The sequence below is a fragment of the Phoenix dactylifera genome, chromosome 5 (genome assembly GCF_051530095.1).
Source record: "Phoenix dactylifera cultivar Ajwa chromosome 5, Ajwa_hap1_PhDact_Kaust_v1.1, whole genome shotgun sequence".
Lineage (NCBI taxonomy): Eukaryota > Viridiplantae > Streptophyta > Magnoliopsida > Arecales > Arecaceae > Phoenix > Phoenix dactylifera.
Genome location: NC_143194.1, coordinates 32,282,146 through 32,299,937, shown reverse-complemented (window position 1 = coordinate 32,299,937; position 17,792 = coordinate 32,282,146). Strand labels below are relative to the sequence as shown.

At 39.9% G+C, this 17,792-nt stretch overlaps 2 protein-coding genes across 8 annotated transcripts; one reads left to right on the top strand and one right to left on the bottom strand.

Annotated features, from left to right (window-relative positions):
• The first annotated feature begins 1,826 nt into the window (after window positions 1–1,826).
• LOC103702938 (arabinogalactan protein 41-like) lies at window positions 1,827–3,668 on the top strand. The gene is made up of 2 exons (XM_008785581.6): window positions 1,827–2,141; window positions 3,410–3,668. Exons 1-2 carry the CDS (start codon window positions 2,021–2,023, stop codon window positions 3,514–3,516), a joined length of 228 nt encoding a protein of 75 aa, XP_008783803.3. The 5' UTR covers window positions 1,827–2,020; the 3' UTR covers window positions 3,517–3,668.
• Window positions 3,669–4,494: 826 nt separating this feature from the next.
• LOC103702939 (mitochondrial carrier protein MTM1) lies at window positions 4,495–16,814 on the bottom strand. 7 transcript variants are annotated; one of them, XM_088722416.1, is made up of 11 exons: window positions 16,158–16,798; window positions 15,933–16,096; window positions 14,427–14,483; window positions 13,418–13,534; window positions 13,157–13,216; window positions 11,360–11,530; window positions 6,397–6,499; window positions 6,039–6,130; window positions 5,750–5,899; window positions 5,392–5,450; window positions 4,495–4,992 (listed from the first exon to the last, which is right to left on the bottom strand). In XM_088722416.1, the coding sequence occupies exons 2-11, from the start codon at window positions 16,089–16,091 to the stop codon at window positions 4,860–4,862; spliced, it is 1,101 nt and encodes a 366-aa protein (XP_088578542.1). In that variant the 5' UTR covers window positions 16,092–16,096; window positions 16,158–16,798; the 3' UTR covers window positions 4,495–4,859. The 7 variants fall into 7 exon arrangements, 6 of the variants coding, with proteins under 6 accessions (XP_088578542.1, XP_088578541.1, XP_038985062.2 ...); XM_088722415.1 differs by having other exon boundaries at window positions 16,167–16,798; XM_039129134.3 differs by having other exon boundaries at window positions 6,397–6,496; window positions 16,167–16,795.
• Window positions 16,815–17,792: the final 978 nt, after the last annotated feature.

Sequence of the window (17,792 nt, the reverse complement as noted above, 5' to 3'; positions counted from 1 at the left end):
AGAGAATGAAGACAATGTACTATATCAAGCGCATCATCATGCTCGATTCGAAGAGATATGTACATTATATAGAAGTTTTGCAAGGAATTGGTTGTATAACTATAGAGATTGGTCAACCATACAATATCATAAGAAAATATGTCATTGTTGGTTTCCTTATACATCATTATTTATTTCTTTAAAATAGAAGTAAATCTCAATGGAATTAGCATGTATGGTTGCTGAAGTAAATTTAGTGGATGATACACTCTCAGGTTTCCCCACTAAAGGTTTGTATTAACTTTTGGGTTGAAATAATAGCCATTCCGGAGATAAACCATGTTGTATATGCAAATTTTGCACATCAGTTTTGGATGCGTTTTACACTAGAATAAAAGAAGCATGGGTTCAAACACTCCCATCAATAGTATGATGTGAGCAGAAGATTGGGGCAATGATGGTCCCAAAAAAGGCTTGTATAGTTGACAAGAGGCCAAGTATACAAAGTAAGCATCGACACTGTAAAGGTAAGCCAGTTTTTGAAATGAAAAGCTTTGCTTATCAAGGTTACAAAACATAAAGAGAACATATTTGTGTCATAACTGTTAAAATATGAAATGATGAGAGCTTGAAGTGTAGATGGATAGATGACGATCATAGCCAATAATTTTAGTAAGACATGGGACTTGGGACACAACCGTTGCATAGTCAGATTTGGTTAGACTGGGTTGCATCTTTCGCGTAAAAGAAAGATTCGCCTTCTTTCGCATGAATCCACCATTGGATCATCTACTACACAGATCTTTAAGAGTTGTGAACTCCTCTATTCATCTATCTGCACAAATCTCAAAGCTATAATAGGTTGTATGGATTTGAGTTTTTTTTGCACGAAAGATACAAACCCAACCCACTAGTGACACCTCCTACGTGCATCTTAAGCATGATTGATTTAGTTGCTCAACCTTACATGGTGATATCTATGGTGCTTAGGGCCTGTTTGTCCGCCAAAAGATCTTACGAATCCAATAAGACCTTGGTGACGGGAATCTGTTTTCAAAAACATGAGGAGAGGGAAGCGATTCAAAAGAGAAGGGAGTCTTCCACATCATCCTCATTTTTAGATATAACTATTCATTTTCTCGAGATGATTTAGCTTATCCCTGAAATCTAGAATCTAGGGATTAGCGTCGATGGATCAGTCTCATCTCACCATATATATTGCATATTATGATTGCACTATGTGACGATCTAAATTGTTTCCTAAAAATATCAAAATATTTTTCTATATTTTTCAACCTCCCAATGGATTGGATCTGGACTGAACTTTAATTCATCAATAATTGGTAATGTTTCCTCCTTTACCTTACTCAATACATTATGTAAAATTTTAACGCTATCCTTGAACGGCAAAGCATTGAAGGACGCCATTTGATATATGTGGAAAGAAAGGTGGCGAGATAAGATCATCGAAACTTTCCAGCTGGTACATGTCTGGCATTCCAAATGGGTCCAACTCTTGTTAGAGTTAGGACACCGTGCGACCAATTCTAGCCACGGTTGGGTTACATGGCATCTCTCAATATTCGCCGTATGCTACACCGATGGACGGCCCTGATCTGTCCATCGAAGTTCTATGCGTTCAGGGCCCCACAGCCGCAAAGGAACGCCACGTGGATGCTGGGGGCCCCGGTAGCGGGAAGACAGCCACCAGGTGGCCAGGCTGGCGGAGGAGCGGGCGTGATCGGGCGTTCACATGGGTGGGCCCCGTGGGGATCGTCAGAGCGAAGCCCAGCCTGCGGTTTCGTCGCTTCGCCCCGCCATCTTTCTATAAATATAAGGACGCCTCGGAACCCTAGAAAGCGCTGCAGAGAAACAATTAGTTAAAAAGGAACCGGGCGGAAAGCAAAAGAAGAAAGAAAGCCAACTGCATCGCCTGGTCACGTGTCTTCTCCTCTCCTCTCTCTATCTAGGGTTATAGAGAGGGAGAGAGATTGAGGGTTTCCAGGGTTTGATCTTTGATTTCTTGATCCGAAGGCGTGGTATGGCGGCGATCCCTAGAGTTCCCTTTGGTTTAATGGCCGTCGCCGTCCTCATCTTCGGCATCGTCTTGCCGGCCGTCCAGGCCCAGGCCGAGGCTCCGGCCCCGGCGCCGACCAGCGATGGTGAGCCGAATGTCCCCAAATCTTCGTTCGTATACCTTGTTTCTATGATTATAAAGATGATTTTTTTTCCTTCCATTTTTCTAAAAAGGTTTAGATTTTTCCGTTTCCCAGCCTTCTTTGTGGTTTTTCTGATGCATCGCACACCGTGTTTTTAATATCTAAATCATTTTGATATATGCTTCTAGTATTGGTTCCGTGAGCATCACTTTTTTGCTGTTATGAAATTTGAAGAATATCGCTATTATTTATTTCTATTATTTAAGCTGTATTAGAAATTTTAGATCTTGATATGATTTGTCAACCTCTCTGGTGCTGATTTCTCCTTCAGAAAATTACATTTCTTTGGCAACCAAACACTACCTTCAAAGATTTTATTGGGAGTTAACGCGATGTTATTTTAAGGTGAAAAAAAGAAACTTTAATCTGTAATGACACTGTGTGCATAATAATGATGTATTTTAGGACATTCTAGTGGATGATTACGAGGTGTTCTGCACCCTCAATAAAGGGAATGAGATCATAGATACATTAGGTTATGATTACAATGTTGTTCTGTGTTTTCTCCTGAACAGTTGGTTTTGCCTGTTTTGGTGTAGATGGGGACCCAGAACCGACACAATCGTTGTAGGCTTTAGTCTTAACCAAACAATCTATATCCCCTCTTCGATTGATTTGCTAGTCCATGTCGAAGTCAGCTGTGAAGGAGTCCAACCAAAATATTTTGGATAGAGCTCGAGTCTTACTTTGCTTTGACCGGCGATCTCTACCTCTGAAGGATCTATTTGCATGCAAAGCAGTAGGCAAAAACTAGGCAAAGAAAAGAAAAGAAAATTCTCATGCTGTCTGGTTCGCTAAAGAGTTTCATGACTTGAAAAATCAGTGAATCAGGAAAAAGAAATTATGCACTCTGACAAAAATTCGAATCATTTGTCTGCTGGTGTGTTTGGATGCAAAAAATCTAGAATACTTCTTTCTTGTTGGCATGTACTAAAAGGCCTGTTCCATTTTTTTTTCATGTTATCATCTGAGGTAAATAACCAGAGAAACTGGTATTCTTGTCCCATTTCAAAGAATCCAAGAGAACAAGTTGTCGGTTTAGGTTTCCCTTGACATCAATGTATGCTTCAAATCCTGCACAAACTATCCAAACTGATGTCTGCTATGCTTTTCGCCAACTGCCTAGTCCATTTCCAAGGACTTAGACTATGCACGTTTTTGTTATCTTCAGCTGTTGGTGTTGAATAATTCGTTTCTTTGCTGCTCTGCAGGGATGTCGATTGACCAAGGAATTGCCTATGTGCTGATGCTGGTGGCCCTAATCCTCACCTATCTTATCCATCCCTTGGATGCTTCATCCCCCTACAGGCTCTTCTAAGCCATTCCATGGACTGAATTGATGGGTTCTGTGAGGAAGGGGAGAGAGCATGGTTGAACTGGTTGTTCATTTTGTTTCGATCTTTTGTGGTTTGGGATTTGGACTTCTGGTTGTATTGTTCTGCTTGCCTTGGTTTTAGCTGGATTCTTTTTCATGCATATCTCCATCCAAATTCCTTCTATGTCCGCATCTCGTAGTTAAGTACTGCTCCTTATTAAGCAACAACCCTGTAAATGCAACAGAAAACATGCTTGCATCAATGTCACATGGTTTGGTATCATCTGGGGTGTGGTTGCTGCTTGTGGGCTGAAACATGTTTTTCCCGCATCTGCAACTGCTAAATGCCTCATCGTTTGGTATCATCCATATCGCAGCTTGCTGCCTGCATATGTGACACGGAGATCCAGCTATTTTTTATTCATCGTGTCTGGGCTATTCAGCATTACCGATGTCACTGATGTGCAGAGTTATTCTGGCAGCATCAGGGGCGAACTACTCAGTTTACAGAAATGCTGAACAACAGACGGTCTCTTAGTTTTGAGAAACTGGGATAATGCCTAGATATAATTGTTTTGGGGGTTGTAGGCCCCTACTACAGGCAGAAATGAATCCATAGTACTGACCTTGATGTTCCGGGCTGGTCTGTGAAATTGGTTGTTAGATTAGCCTGAGTTAAGCACAAACAATTTGGAACTGCTGAGGTCTCAACCAATGAGGTATGAACGATGTTATGTCTACAAGGATTCCAACTATCATGTTTTTATTGACGAAGAAACTATAAGATCCATATCAAGCAGACGCAGTTTATAGCCAACTTTAATAAGACTGTAGGAAATGATACGATAAAAATTAAAAAAAAAAATGCCATTTCTGTAGAAAATACTTTTATACCTAAATAATCTAATTTATCTTTTATTGGCTTTAATCTTTTTTTCTATTGAAGCTAAGAAGATGAGAACAGACATCTGTCAGACCACCTTGAGCCATATCAAATACTACTACAATTAATTATCTAGTTTAGTTGGGATATACAAGCTAGGACATTCGCTCGCTCCAATGCCTTGGGTCATTTGATCTTTAAAATCTATACATCGGTCATCGAGCATGGACAGCCACCAGCAGTTTCCCATTAAACAATTTTGCCTGTTCCTTGTTGCTGAAATTATGAAACGTACCCAAACCTACCAAACCTAGTAGTATGCAAGGATGCTCCACCATGATATTCATGGGATATCACGACCATCTCCAAAATCTTTAGCGCATCTGTCTTCATCAAGGAACAGCCCCTTGGGGGCTGCTGGGTTAGGGAAGTCGGAGTTTCCACAGATAGCCGGCTCTTCTTCTCACGAGTTTGCATGTCTTCTATGTAGGACATGCTTGACAATTTCATAGAAAGATACAACAATTCCAACAGATGGGCCTGCACGCCCAACACGCGGCCGTACACCTGTAAAAAGTCCCTTCACTCCTTCCTTCCTGCATATCATATTTTAAGATATCGTGAAGTTCTAAGCCAAGCACTCTAATTTGTTGAAATTACAGCAAATTTCACTTTCAGCATGCTGATAAATTTGGAATGAAGATTGTATACCATCAACCCCGTCTCCAATTTGTCGTCCACAACTGCTGACATGAATAGCAATACAATATAATAGCAATAGCAGTATCCTGAAAGACCCCGGTGAATGTATCCCTCCCAAGAAAAAATCCTGCCTGTCGGGAGAACCTCACCCAGGACAAGAACCTATGTTTCTAATCTACATTAACTAAGTTGCTAATGTGATTATGTCATGGCAGCTAGTTAAATTTTTCATGGTCAGATCATTTCTTTAATACACACAAAGCATCATGATAGATCATTCTTTTAGTGCATACCTCCAAATCTCGGCTAGTGTTTGCCTTGTGGTCATTTTCAGCACCTTTGCAGGATCCTTCTGCAATCAGCATCCCAAACTAACTAGTTTAGATAACTGAAAAAAGTGCCAAAAATGTCATCAAATAAAACTATTCAATTACAAAAAAAAAAAATTATGAGATGGCGATTGAGCTGGAAAAACATGAGATCAGGCCAAACAGCCAAATGAGAGATTGATTCTGATCTGTGAAGATGCAAATCAATAACTTATTGACTGGGTCAGTTTTGTTGAAACCATAAATCCTGAGGTAACACATGCTTTGTGATAGAAGAATGATATAACACTGTATCAGTTATGTTCTGAGTACAGGAACTTACTTCTATCTGACGTCGTGTTTTTGCTACATCGAGAGGACAGGTAGCAGCGGCAGCAAGACTACCTGCAACAAAACCTGCTAAGAAGTTGGCCCCCAGAACGCTAGCTGCATTCCCTTCCTCGCCAACTAGGCCAAGTAAGCTTCTTCTTGTCTGCATCAAAAGCACTCCAGAACATATCAGCGAACCATGTCATGCTGCCATGCATATTTTCATCCTTAATATCTGTAAATTCTACAAAGATTAATAAAGTAGGACCACCACGACAATGCATACGATAGTGAAAGCGCACCGGCTCAAGAGTTGACCAGCAAATAGCAGAAAAAGGAACATCACGGGCAAGTTGTGCTCCCACACCCGTCCATAGCACACGATAACCTTGCACTGATTATATTGTTTGATAAGTTCATTGATAACATAATTTTAGGATAACATGTTTCATATGGACTGAAAAGGGAGAAGAAAATATCATCAAACAACAATGAATTTGCCAAAAAAACCTGCAATGACTTAATATTTCTGATACCATGGCAAAGGGAATATTGCTTATATTAATTAGGGAAAGGTGAAGCCAAGCTAGCATCTTCCTTTCTAACAGTATCCTGGAGGTATCATAACAATAACTGCAAAAGTAGAAAGATGTGACATACAGTTCCCAATGTAATTTGTACTTCTGTGTGGTGAAAGGACGCCAAGTAAAGTTCTCCACATCCCAGGTGGCCTCGCTCCAGTTCGAGATTCTTTGAATGCCTGCTACAGTAGAACAGGTTTGTAGATCCTTTAATAACAAAAAATCATGGTAGAAAGGAAAATTGTTAGTTTAAAGAGATAATAGACATGAAAATCATGACTCTGTACCCGCTACAAAATCGCTCAGTCTCATGTTAAAATTCAAAATAGAACCTTTGCCAACAAAAGAATAGACTGTCGTAGGCCCTTTGATAGATTGAGATAATGAGCACAAATAGGAAGGTTATTAATGCAAGTTGCTCTGAAATTATAGCCAGATTTTCTGATCAAAGTGACCATAACTCCTTTTTTTTGGTTGGGAGTGGGGGAGGGTGGGAGGTAGTTCGGATATAGGAAAGGATGAAGAAAAGGTCGAATCCATGATTACAGAGTAGCTCCTCAAGCAGGGAACAATAGCACATTCAAATAGCATCCAAAATATACAGCAGTTATCTTTCTTGCTTTTATAATGATCAGAACTTAATTGCATTTTTCTCCTGAAAACCAAGAACTTGCATTGACTTGTAGATCACACCAATTGAAAGGAAATGGACAAAGCCAATTAAAGTGGACCAAATCAAGATATGAAATAGCTGACACAAGATATGTCCATCTAAAACATAACTATGAGCTGATAAGGGGTACATGCTAAACCGGAAGAAGGCTATAACTTGAGGGCAACCTCAAATAGAAGACTATCTAGTGAAAGATATGGATTACATAGATTGAGATCTACAATAATTTCCAAAGGTTGTTCAGCGCTGCATAGGAACACTGATGGGAGGGGATTGGGTCTTGATTTCATAAGGAACTAGTTGATGACAAGTGAATTTTTCATCCCCTTATTCAGCTACAACTGGGGTCGTAAATGTGGAGATTAAGCAAGATTCAAGGAGAACTGCTAGTAGGAAATATTCGGTCAATCTTTCAGTGGCTTGAAAGTTTCAGATGGCCAACAACTTCAACAACAATCTCAATCTATATAAACTTAAAACGCGAAGCACACATTAAGATTAGGATTTAGGATTATATTTTCTCTCCTACTTCAGGATGACATTACATGTAGCTTTAAGAAGCCGTTTTCTGCCAACGCTTGACACTTGTCTTGCCTGACAGGAAAATGATGTTTCTATCTGGTGAACAAATGACACCGAATGTCAGTTTTTCTTTTTTTAATTCACCATGATCTTGCAAGTTTTTGTATAAAAAAATAATTAAAATCCCATGGCTCATATTCGTCACAGTAATATATTCACCATTAAAGGCACATAATGTTTATATATCATGAATTAAAAGGTCACACTGTTATCTATCTTTTAAAGTTAAATAGACCAAATACCAGCCTCCTTTCCCTCCTATCTTTTGAATCCCTGCCTCTACCTTTCATTTACAGCTTCTTTTCTTGCACCCTCTACCTAAGTAAAATGCTGATTTAAAGCCTTCTTTTTCTCTATTACATGCCGTGCATTAATTATAAAAGAATTTAATAAGTAGGATCCCCTTTCAATGCACGCAACCATTTAAACTACTCCATAACAAGTTTTACAGACCAAACAATTTGTTTAGAGTTGGGACTTCTAGCAGTCCAGGTCACCCAAGCCAAGCTTGGCCTGGACTAGTCCAGGACTGCTCAGAGGCCTAGCTCTGGGCCCAAACTAGTTTACAAGAGCGAGGCCCAAGTCCATCCAAAGGAAGTGAAAGGGGCGGGAGGCAGGGGTGAAGATGGTTAGCTAGTACTAGTGGTCCACCAATGGCAAGTTCTAGCTAGGGTGTGGAGCAATAACTAACATTCGTGATCAAATCTAGTACATGGGCTGAAACTGAATACTAGGATCCAGTTTCAGCACAAGGCATGGCATTAACTGGGGCCAGACAAGCATGGTGTGGTTGTTGTAGCTCATGATTAAGATTAAAATAGGTGGGAGGTGAGAAATTTAGCGAAATCTCAAAGGACTATCTTCTTGCTCAGGCAATTAGTAGAAAGATATCAAGAAAAAAGAAACAGCCCACACAGAACATAGGATTCTAGGAGAGAGAATTTGGTGGGCACTGTGATAGAAAAGGTATGCATAAATTATACATAGAAACCATTAAGGGCATGAATACTGAAGCAATGACAAGAATCAGAAATGGTGGGGAGACAAGTGAATTTTCAGTCACAAAGGCTTATATGAAGAGTTGCCACAAAGTTCATATCTCCATGATTGCTGTGATATAGATTTTATGGTGTATATGCTACCTGCACAGAATATAGTTTTTAACTGGCGAAATGAGGATGCTGCAAGGTGGAATTATAAAGAAATCTTGCAGAGTAATCGCCCAGAAATTAAAATGACAAGCACTAAGAATGCAATTTGAAAACAAAAATAAAAATGAGGCCAGGAAAAGAATTAATGTACAACAGACACAACAGTGCAATTGGTTTCATCACATATAATCTGTTATACAACAAAATGGTGAGATAAATGAAGACATTTAGAATTAGAATTGGATGAACAAATTCCTTGGACACTCAAGCAAAACCATCGCATAATGGCAGGTACAATACACAAATTTTATATGGCAATAAAAAGTGTCCAAGTAAATAAGATGAGCTATGAGAATGTTCAGATTGATGTGTGACAAAACTAGGAATGATAAGACGACAAGAATGTCAAAGAAAGTATAGGAGTTGCATTGACTGACAATCAAGTAATGAAAAAACAATTAATATTGTATGGGTGTGCTAAAAAAAATATGATGAAGAATTGATTAATATGGTATGGTTGTGCAGAACAAAAACATAAGGCCCCAAATGAGAAATTTGATTCCGTGTTAAAGGATGCAGAAAAAGGGAACCCTAAGGTAGAAGAAAGTTGGGAGAAAAGATTTGAGAAAACATGCAAGCAGAGAGGTAGCCATGAATAATAATGATTGGCGAATGAGGATGACGAAAACTGAACCCAAATATTCTCGATGATGCTTCATCATGTTACACCTAATACATTGGAAATAAGGGCTTAAGCATATGTTAAGTAAGAGCGGTCATAGAACTATAAATTAGAGATCTAAAATTGACCACATCAGATGATATCTAGAAGTTCCACAAGGCTAAAACATGGTATTTATTCATCAAAGACAAAGGCTGCTAGTAGCAACATGGGCACAAGTTATATCGAATAAGGAAGAAAGATATCCATACAAGGCAGTTGTAAGAACATATAAAAAGGGGTTCATTATGATATAAATCAATAGACCAAAAAAAAAGGATCCCTGTAGCCTCTCAAGACAGGTAAGCTTGTTGTTTAACCTTTAAGACAGATGTTATATGAGCATTATGAGTATTTAACCACAATAGAAGCAATGCCATTATGTTTCTTTTTTGACTTTGCCTTAGTTCTGCACAAGACACAGCTTATTCCGAAACTTATCATCTTGCTCCTTTGTCAGCTCCTTGCAAGACTACAGGAACTTTGGAGGGTTGTTAAAGTGCAACAATATGGCAGATCACGATGTCAGCAAAAGCAATACTTTTAGACTTCATGGCAGGCCCTCTTCCCTACATTTACCTAAGCCGATAATTTAGTACCATTTCTTAGAGCGATAACATAATTTGACAGCCAGTGATCAATATCTGCTCAGAGATTCCATGAGAATGTTTTGATTTACCGTTATGTTCTATAGCCAACTCTATTTCGAGGAAAAAAGGCTTAGATGATGAGAGACAACTGCACCTACATTTCTCAAATCTTAAATAGAAGTTTGAATCCATCAAGAGTTTCTTAAAATAACATGGTTTGCCAGCATCCGTGGTATTGTGTTGTGTTTTTTGACGGTTTTCATTGGGGAGTGCAGATGCTGGGTTACAAGGGCTCCAGGCCAAGGTTTGCATCCATGTCATATCAGGCAATTCACATTAGGTGCTATGGCTCAAAACACAAAATTCATGCCCCGAAACTGTGCAACTAGCACTTGACCTGAAGAAACAAATTTAATGAACCCCTTTTTAGCGCTTCACATCAAGCCTTTATAGTCTGAACTCAAGGATGCCACACAAGGAGGCAGGAAGGGTTCCAAAACAAATTTAATGAATTATTGACCAACTAAATACCCATTTTTCAGATGAGAGGATGTAGCATGAATAAGCATATTATAGGCAATCATTATACTGCCCTATATTAAAAACATGGTTCATTATAATGAAATTAGCTAAATTCAATTTTGATAATCCTAACTCAAATTGGGCAAAAAGTCATAAAGGCTTGATGTGAAGCGCTAAAAATCAAAATAAGTGTACAATATGCATGAAAAGAGGATTCACAAAGCCAACCACAAATAGTGAGGCCAAGGCTTGATGGTTATGGTTATAATTATGATGCATAATATTTTACAATACTCATCCTCAATTTTAGTCATAATTTTAGGCACTTAAAATGATGACTTCGGAGGTAAAATGACAGCCTGCTATATTATGATATCCGCAGGTTTGTATGCAGAGATATTACATTGTTCTCTTGTTGCATTTGCCAACGTTTAGAATTGCTAGTGAACATCATCCACTTTGTGCAAGGAGAGTTTTCATCTCCGTCTAGGATAAAAGCAAGTACACCATTTATGCTTTCCTTCCTAATGAAGAAAATACTCTTTTTACAATCAAAGCGGTAAGACAAACAAGCAAGAAAAATCAGCATTCAAAACTTCTAGAACCTTGTCAACTAAGATCTTCAAGAAAGTACCATTTGAAGGGAGAACAGAAGGGTCTCACCCTCTAAGTTTTCAAAAGATGGTGATCATATGCTGGAGTACTTAAAACTACCAAGCATCAATTATGCAAAATTGGCTCGTTAACGTAAGCTTTAAGAAATCCTCCATCAGGGAAAGAATTTGTAAACATGTCAAAGGTACCTGCATGCGTGTCCTTGCTAGCTCAATGGGAGAACACGCTAGGCATGCTAGTGAGCGTGAAATCGAGCCAGCAACTAGGGGAGCATAAGGTGTTAAGTTAGGAGAACTGTGGATTGTAAACTCTTCAATCCAATTGCGCAATATATCATAACATGGTAAATATATACCCACCTGTTAGCAGATCAGGAAATAATGTGAGAAAAGACTTGTAATCACAGTATTAAGATAAGATATAAAGTTAAACAGGCATAGTCGCATGTGCTAACCCTAAAATAAATCTGGGTTGAAAAAATAAACACTTTCAGAAAGCAAATAAGATATCTATTTGTTCAACATATACCCAAAAGGATCCTGCATACAGCAGCATGCAGAGTTCAATCATCTAAAAGCTTTGATAATCATTCTACAGTTAATGCACATGGTGACCGGAGACTTTATCCTTGTAATTGCAGTGACGTGTACTGAAACAAGCAAGATTCAAAAACAACAAGAAAAAAATGAATATGACTGCAAAGATATAATAGGAACTGAACTGATTTACTAGGTTATATAGAAAAAAGTCTTTTAAATTAATATGCTTTGAAAACTTCAGCATAAATAATTACCCTTAAGATGGCTAATCACCGCCAAGAACAGGAAAAGAGACAATGACAGACAACTACAGAGCAGATAATTTTACCTATATTTTCTAAATATAATAATTTCATAATACCAAGGAGACACTTTTAATGTATATACGATAATGTAAACATGTTATTGTATCTGTTATTGTGGCATCATTGTTAAGTAGATTTAGTAAAAATATAATTTCTGATGAATAGATGTTACTACTTGGAAATGGGGAAGAGAGACTGGGGGATGGGGATAGGGGTGGTTGCAGTGTCCGCCAAGCCGACTAAACCGGTGTACCAATGGGCTCCAGTACCGGTTCGGTACTAGTTGGGACCGGTGCCAAACCGGAACCACAAAAAAAAAAAAAAAAAAACGGCCGACACGCGTGGACCTCTTAAGAGTAATCATACCTATAAGAGTTAAAAATCTGCTTTTCTTGTTATGCATGCTTGCTACCTCTTAAGTAGTGGAAAATTTATAAAGTGACTGGACAATTTGGGAGGGTCTTTCGGTGGCTATCCTTCCATTGGGCTGTAGACGAGTGATTGTAGAAGGGGACTCCACGACAATAATTAACTGGATTCAGAAAATTTCAAATGACTAGGTGAGAAATCCTCTTGTAGCTGATCATCTTCACCTCTGCTCATTGCTGGAACATTTTGAGGCCCAACATGTGTTTAGATAAGGGAATGCGGCAGCAGATTGGCTAGCTTCACAACATCAGTCCATATCCTTTGACAGCTCCTCGATTCTGCCTTCAAATTGGGTTTCTATTTTGCAAGGAGATTCCTGGGGAGACCCTTATCTTCGGGAACTCTGATTGCTCTGGTAGTTTGCTTGGTTCTTCTCTTGTTCTGTTGCTTTTTTTTGATGGTTTTCTCAGTTTGTTTCTGCTGTAAACTCTACCCAAAAAAAAAGAAGAAAACAGTAGCATCTATCTGGATTTACAAAGTAGATATCTTCATCCTTTGCAGCAATGCTACATCAAATATGCTAACATATGAAACCTTTAACACAGACTTGTGGTCCAAAATCCTTAAAATCTTGCAGTAGAAAAGAGGGGGGGGACTTCAGGAGATTATAATGTATGCGCATAAATGTTTCTAAAGCACCAGAATTTCTTAAGTCAAATGAATTCAAAAAGAAAAGCTATGCTATTACTCAGAATCAGAAAGAGGAATTTACAGTTGGCACAGCCAAAGCTAGGCTCGCGTTTGTACCCCTCCACAATCTAGCAAATCCTTCCTGTAAAAGTTGCCCATTTGATTGACATGAAACATACAAGAACCGCATGCTTATATATAACTTTGTGCAAAAATTTAACCGAAGAGACTTGCATCTAAAACCCATAAAGGAAAAAAGAAACAAAAGATATTTCATGCAACCAGCTAAGACTACAAAAATACAACCAGCTAAGACTACAAAAGTACAAATAGCCTCACTTACCTGTCTAATGACCTTGTAGAATACATCCAGTGTTCCCCTGTACTGAAAACAGTCAGGAGGACAAACGGACCCTGAACCATGGATTCCACCTGGGTTGCATGATGGGTAACACCTAATCTGAACAAAATATTTCAAAACCTGATTTCAATTAAACTATATGCCTCAGAGAAAAGGCACAACCTGTAGGTCTACTTGAAAGGTGGAAAAAAGATCATGCAATAAATGTAAATAGACAATTCAAAAAAGCAGCAAAAAGTGCAACTAAAATAAGGCAAGCACAGCGCAGACATAATGGCAAAGTTATTATTTACAGAAAGGTTCCATGTGATAGCAGTGAAATACTAATAACAGGTTTGGTCTAAAAGTGAAGCTGATAACATTTCCAAACAGCATAAAAGATTTCATACAAAATGTCTATAGTTTCAAACAACAAGGACCCTTCATGAGCATTGGACAACTTTCTTAGAAATATTGAGGGAAAAGACATTTTCAACAAAGTAACTTGGTCAAACATAATAATAGAATAAAAGCATAGTAGTTTATTAAAAAAAGAATAAACATGGGATTTCCAGTGACCGGGAGCTTTCTTCACTACATCAAGATAGAAATGGGTAACAGGTTGGGTTCCCTCTCATCTCTGCTGTCCAGGCCTCCTTAACAACCTCCAGGAACCTGGGATGTTCAGTCCACATATTGCTGAACCTGAAAGGCTTCATCCCGGAAAATATCAACAAAGGGGTTGGGAGGTGAGAGGGATGTATTGGTGTTCCTTGTTTTGCCAGTAAATTCTAAAGCCGCCACAACTTATGCATCAACTACTACGGACATAGTCCAAATCATCATGTTTTTGTTCCTAATTTAAAAACTTGAATTTGTATTTTCTTTGTTACCTCAGCACAAACAAATCTTCCCATGCTTTCAAACTGCTCTCTTACATATACCAATGAAAAAAAAAAAAAAAAAATCAATTCAGCACATCAATTTAACCAAGGGATAACGTACGGCTTACAGCATGTTGTTGTGAAAGGTCATACGGTACTCCAGCTGCTTGTGCCTGCAATCTTGTCTGCAACAAAGAGGCAAGGAATCCATCAGAATCCAGCAGAAACACTCCATCTATAGAGTATACTCAAACCATAAAATATTATATTCAATGAATTGTAAGAACAAAAACAAAAAATGGAAGAGAATATATGACTTGCAAGATATATTATTACAAAATGACCCTGCTATGGCAGTCAGAGAAATAAGACTCCATAAATATTCCTGCATAATGCAAGATACAGTAATTACTAATTAACCTCTTGACAAAAAAGAAGGTTCAATTCCATATACCTAAAAGCAAGATTCTATCCTCTAGATACTAAATAAATAGTAACAGAAAAAAATACTACTCTTCAAAGGCTCCGTATGGTGCTGGGATGAATCCTAAAAAGTTCCTGTAGAAAGCTCAAGGATCTTGCAGCCAGAAATTTGTTTTAATACAAATGCATTTCACAGCATGCAGTTGCAGATCTGAAAAATAGAGCAAAATCTTTTAAACCTGACTTCAATATAATCTATTTAATTAAAGAATTTGTTCTTATATTCTATTTCCAGGGAAATTGCTTTTGACAGGTAGCATGTTTTAAGAAATTCTATTTCCTGATAAATTGTTAGATTGCTTCTATAATTACCCACCCCACACACCTCCTCCTTCCCTATTTCAACTACCAGTGCCGATGAATACAAACACAACTGTTTCATAGATCCATATAAATTAATTATCATGAGCATCGCCACCATGGACCTCATTGTTGACTCTGAACAGATGTAATAAATAACCCAATAAACATTGCTCACAAGGAGAGGGTCAGACACAATATCCAACCACCAGCAGCTTCATCATCACCACATCAATCTGAGAAGTGGTAACCATATTTTTCCTTTCATTTTTCCAAAGCTTCAACAGAATTTCAATTCAAGTTTTTGAGAAGGCCTGTAATTTGAAGGGTTATCATATGGATCTTTACAGTCTTTGCAAGGCATGATTATGTGTTAAACTATTGATAATAAAAGAACACCTGGACGTTCCAACAAACATACCTCATAAGCATCACAAGTGGAGATTGACCGGTTCTATAATAAGATGTATCCGATCAAACAATCTACGTCATGGAAGTTTCAAGATTCAAGAACATTAAATTAGTAAATAAGATGTTTTAAAACAAGAAAATAAGTACTTTCTCAACAAGAAAATCTTGATCCCTGTAAAGTGTCACAAGAACAAGTATTTTACGACAATAAGAACGTCGCAAGTAGAGATCGACTGGCTCTACGATAAGAGGTAGCAAGCGAAGCAATCCACGTCGTCAAAGATTCAAGAACTTTTTTGTTTCTCAAAAGATTCAAGAATACAAAATTATTAGTGATCGCGTGCACAAGAACTTTTAAAACAAGAACAACTTCTCAAGAAGACAAAGCTTATAAAAGAAGAAAATGGTAATTGCGAGAATTCAAGTAACGTGCGGGATACCTTAGCGACATCGAGAGGATTCACGAGGATCGCGGAGAGGACGGCAGCTCCAGCAGCAGAGAAGGCTCGCTCGCCGAAGCCCAGGTGGGCGTCGGAGGACGACAAGCGGTGAGGGGACGACGAGGAAAAGGAGGAAGACGAGGCCTCGGATGTCGGCATGTCCGCTGCTTCGCAGTACCAAGCTAATCAAAAATTGAAAAAAAGAGAGACAGAGAAAGGGCTTACGTTTCGAACCAGAAAGAACAGAAAGGGAGGGAGGCGAATATGGGAACCCTCGGACTCCGCACACAAATAAAGTTCTTGGTGCGGTTTGAGAATTTTTTTTTCTCCGCTTTCTCTGAACGCACTAGGAGGGAATATTTTGTTCTTAATTGAGAGCCTAGCTAATCTTTTGTGAACGAGCCATGGAGAGGAGTCGTGGAAGGATCTGGGAGAAGGAAGGGGGCGAAGGCGGGCGTGGCTTCTGGTGGCACAACTATAGCGTTGGACCTATTAAGCGGTACAATCAGAGAGGGAGGGAGGAGGAAGAAAGAAAAGAATGCAAGATTTATGACATCTCTTCTTCTCGGGGACCTTGTTCTTTTTGGAAGTAACGAATACCAGTCAAATCAGATACGGGTTAACTTCGAGATGACCCTGTGCCTCTGGAGAGTCGGACAACTAGGCGAATGGGGACCGGCTTAGCTCTCCAATACGACTTTATGACACCTATCCTGATCCGCCTCCTAGTGCGGGCATGCCATTGCATCAATAGACAGGGGCAACCCATAGAGGAGCTCTTGGTTGGCAGACGGTCCGCCACTTGCATCGAGGACCTTTCTGATACGAGCCACAGTTCATGTTTCACTCCCCAGACAAATTCTCATTCGTATTTTAACTAATCATATGCATTACTAATTGTTGCTGAAAATTGGACCCCGGGGCAATCTTCGGTCGAGGAGAGGGAACGACTGTTAGTCCTCACGGCGGGGCGGCGGTCTGTCGGCTGGCGGCGTCCTCCGTCCGGGGCGGTCGGAGAGAAGGAACAGCAGGTCCTCGCAGCGGGGCGGCGATCCGTTGGCTGGCGGCGTCCTCCGTCCGGGTGCCTGCACACGAACCGGTGGCCGGGTTCTCCGGCGCCGGCCCTCCGACGCTCAAGTCAGGGAGGGGGCAAATAGTGGGGAGAAGGAGATAAACAGTGATTTTTGGGTGTATGAATGTTCCAATCCCCTCTTGGGAGGCCAAGGCTCCCTTTTATATGCGGGGGTCGGTTTACCTGTGATGTAACAGGGCGAGGCCGTAGTACGGCTTGGCATGTTGTTCAGGTCGGCGCTCGGTCAGGCGAATCATTGCACTGATGTCGGCGGTATGGCCGAGATCAGAGACTTATCATAGTCGACTAGACCCTGCTGGGTCGATTTGCCGTGGAGAGCTGGGGATTCGTAGATGTCAGGAGCCATGCGCATTTATTGTGGAGTAAGTCGGAGATCCGCATTTATTATGGAGTAAGCCGGAGATCCGCATTTATTATGGAGTAAGCCGGAGATCCGCATTATTGGTGGAGTAAGCCGGAGATCCGCATTTATTATGGAGTAAGCCGGAGATCCGCATTTATTGTTGAGTGTGCCGGAAGATTACAGCGGCCATGCGCAATAAATGCCGGAGGGGTGTTAGAGTACGGTCCTCGGACATCGGGGTTTCTCTTAGGTCGGAGGTTTCGGGGTCGGTCGTCTTATGGCCGAGCGTTCCGAGGTCGGACGCTGATTTCGGCTGTCCGGGGTCGGAGGTTGTACGGCTTCTTAGGGGCATTTATGTCATTTGGGGGGAAACTTTATTCCCCCCAACACTACCCCCCGACTTCCGAGTTCGAGCGGCTTGTGG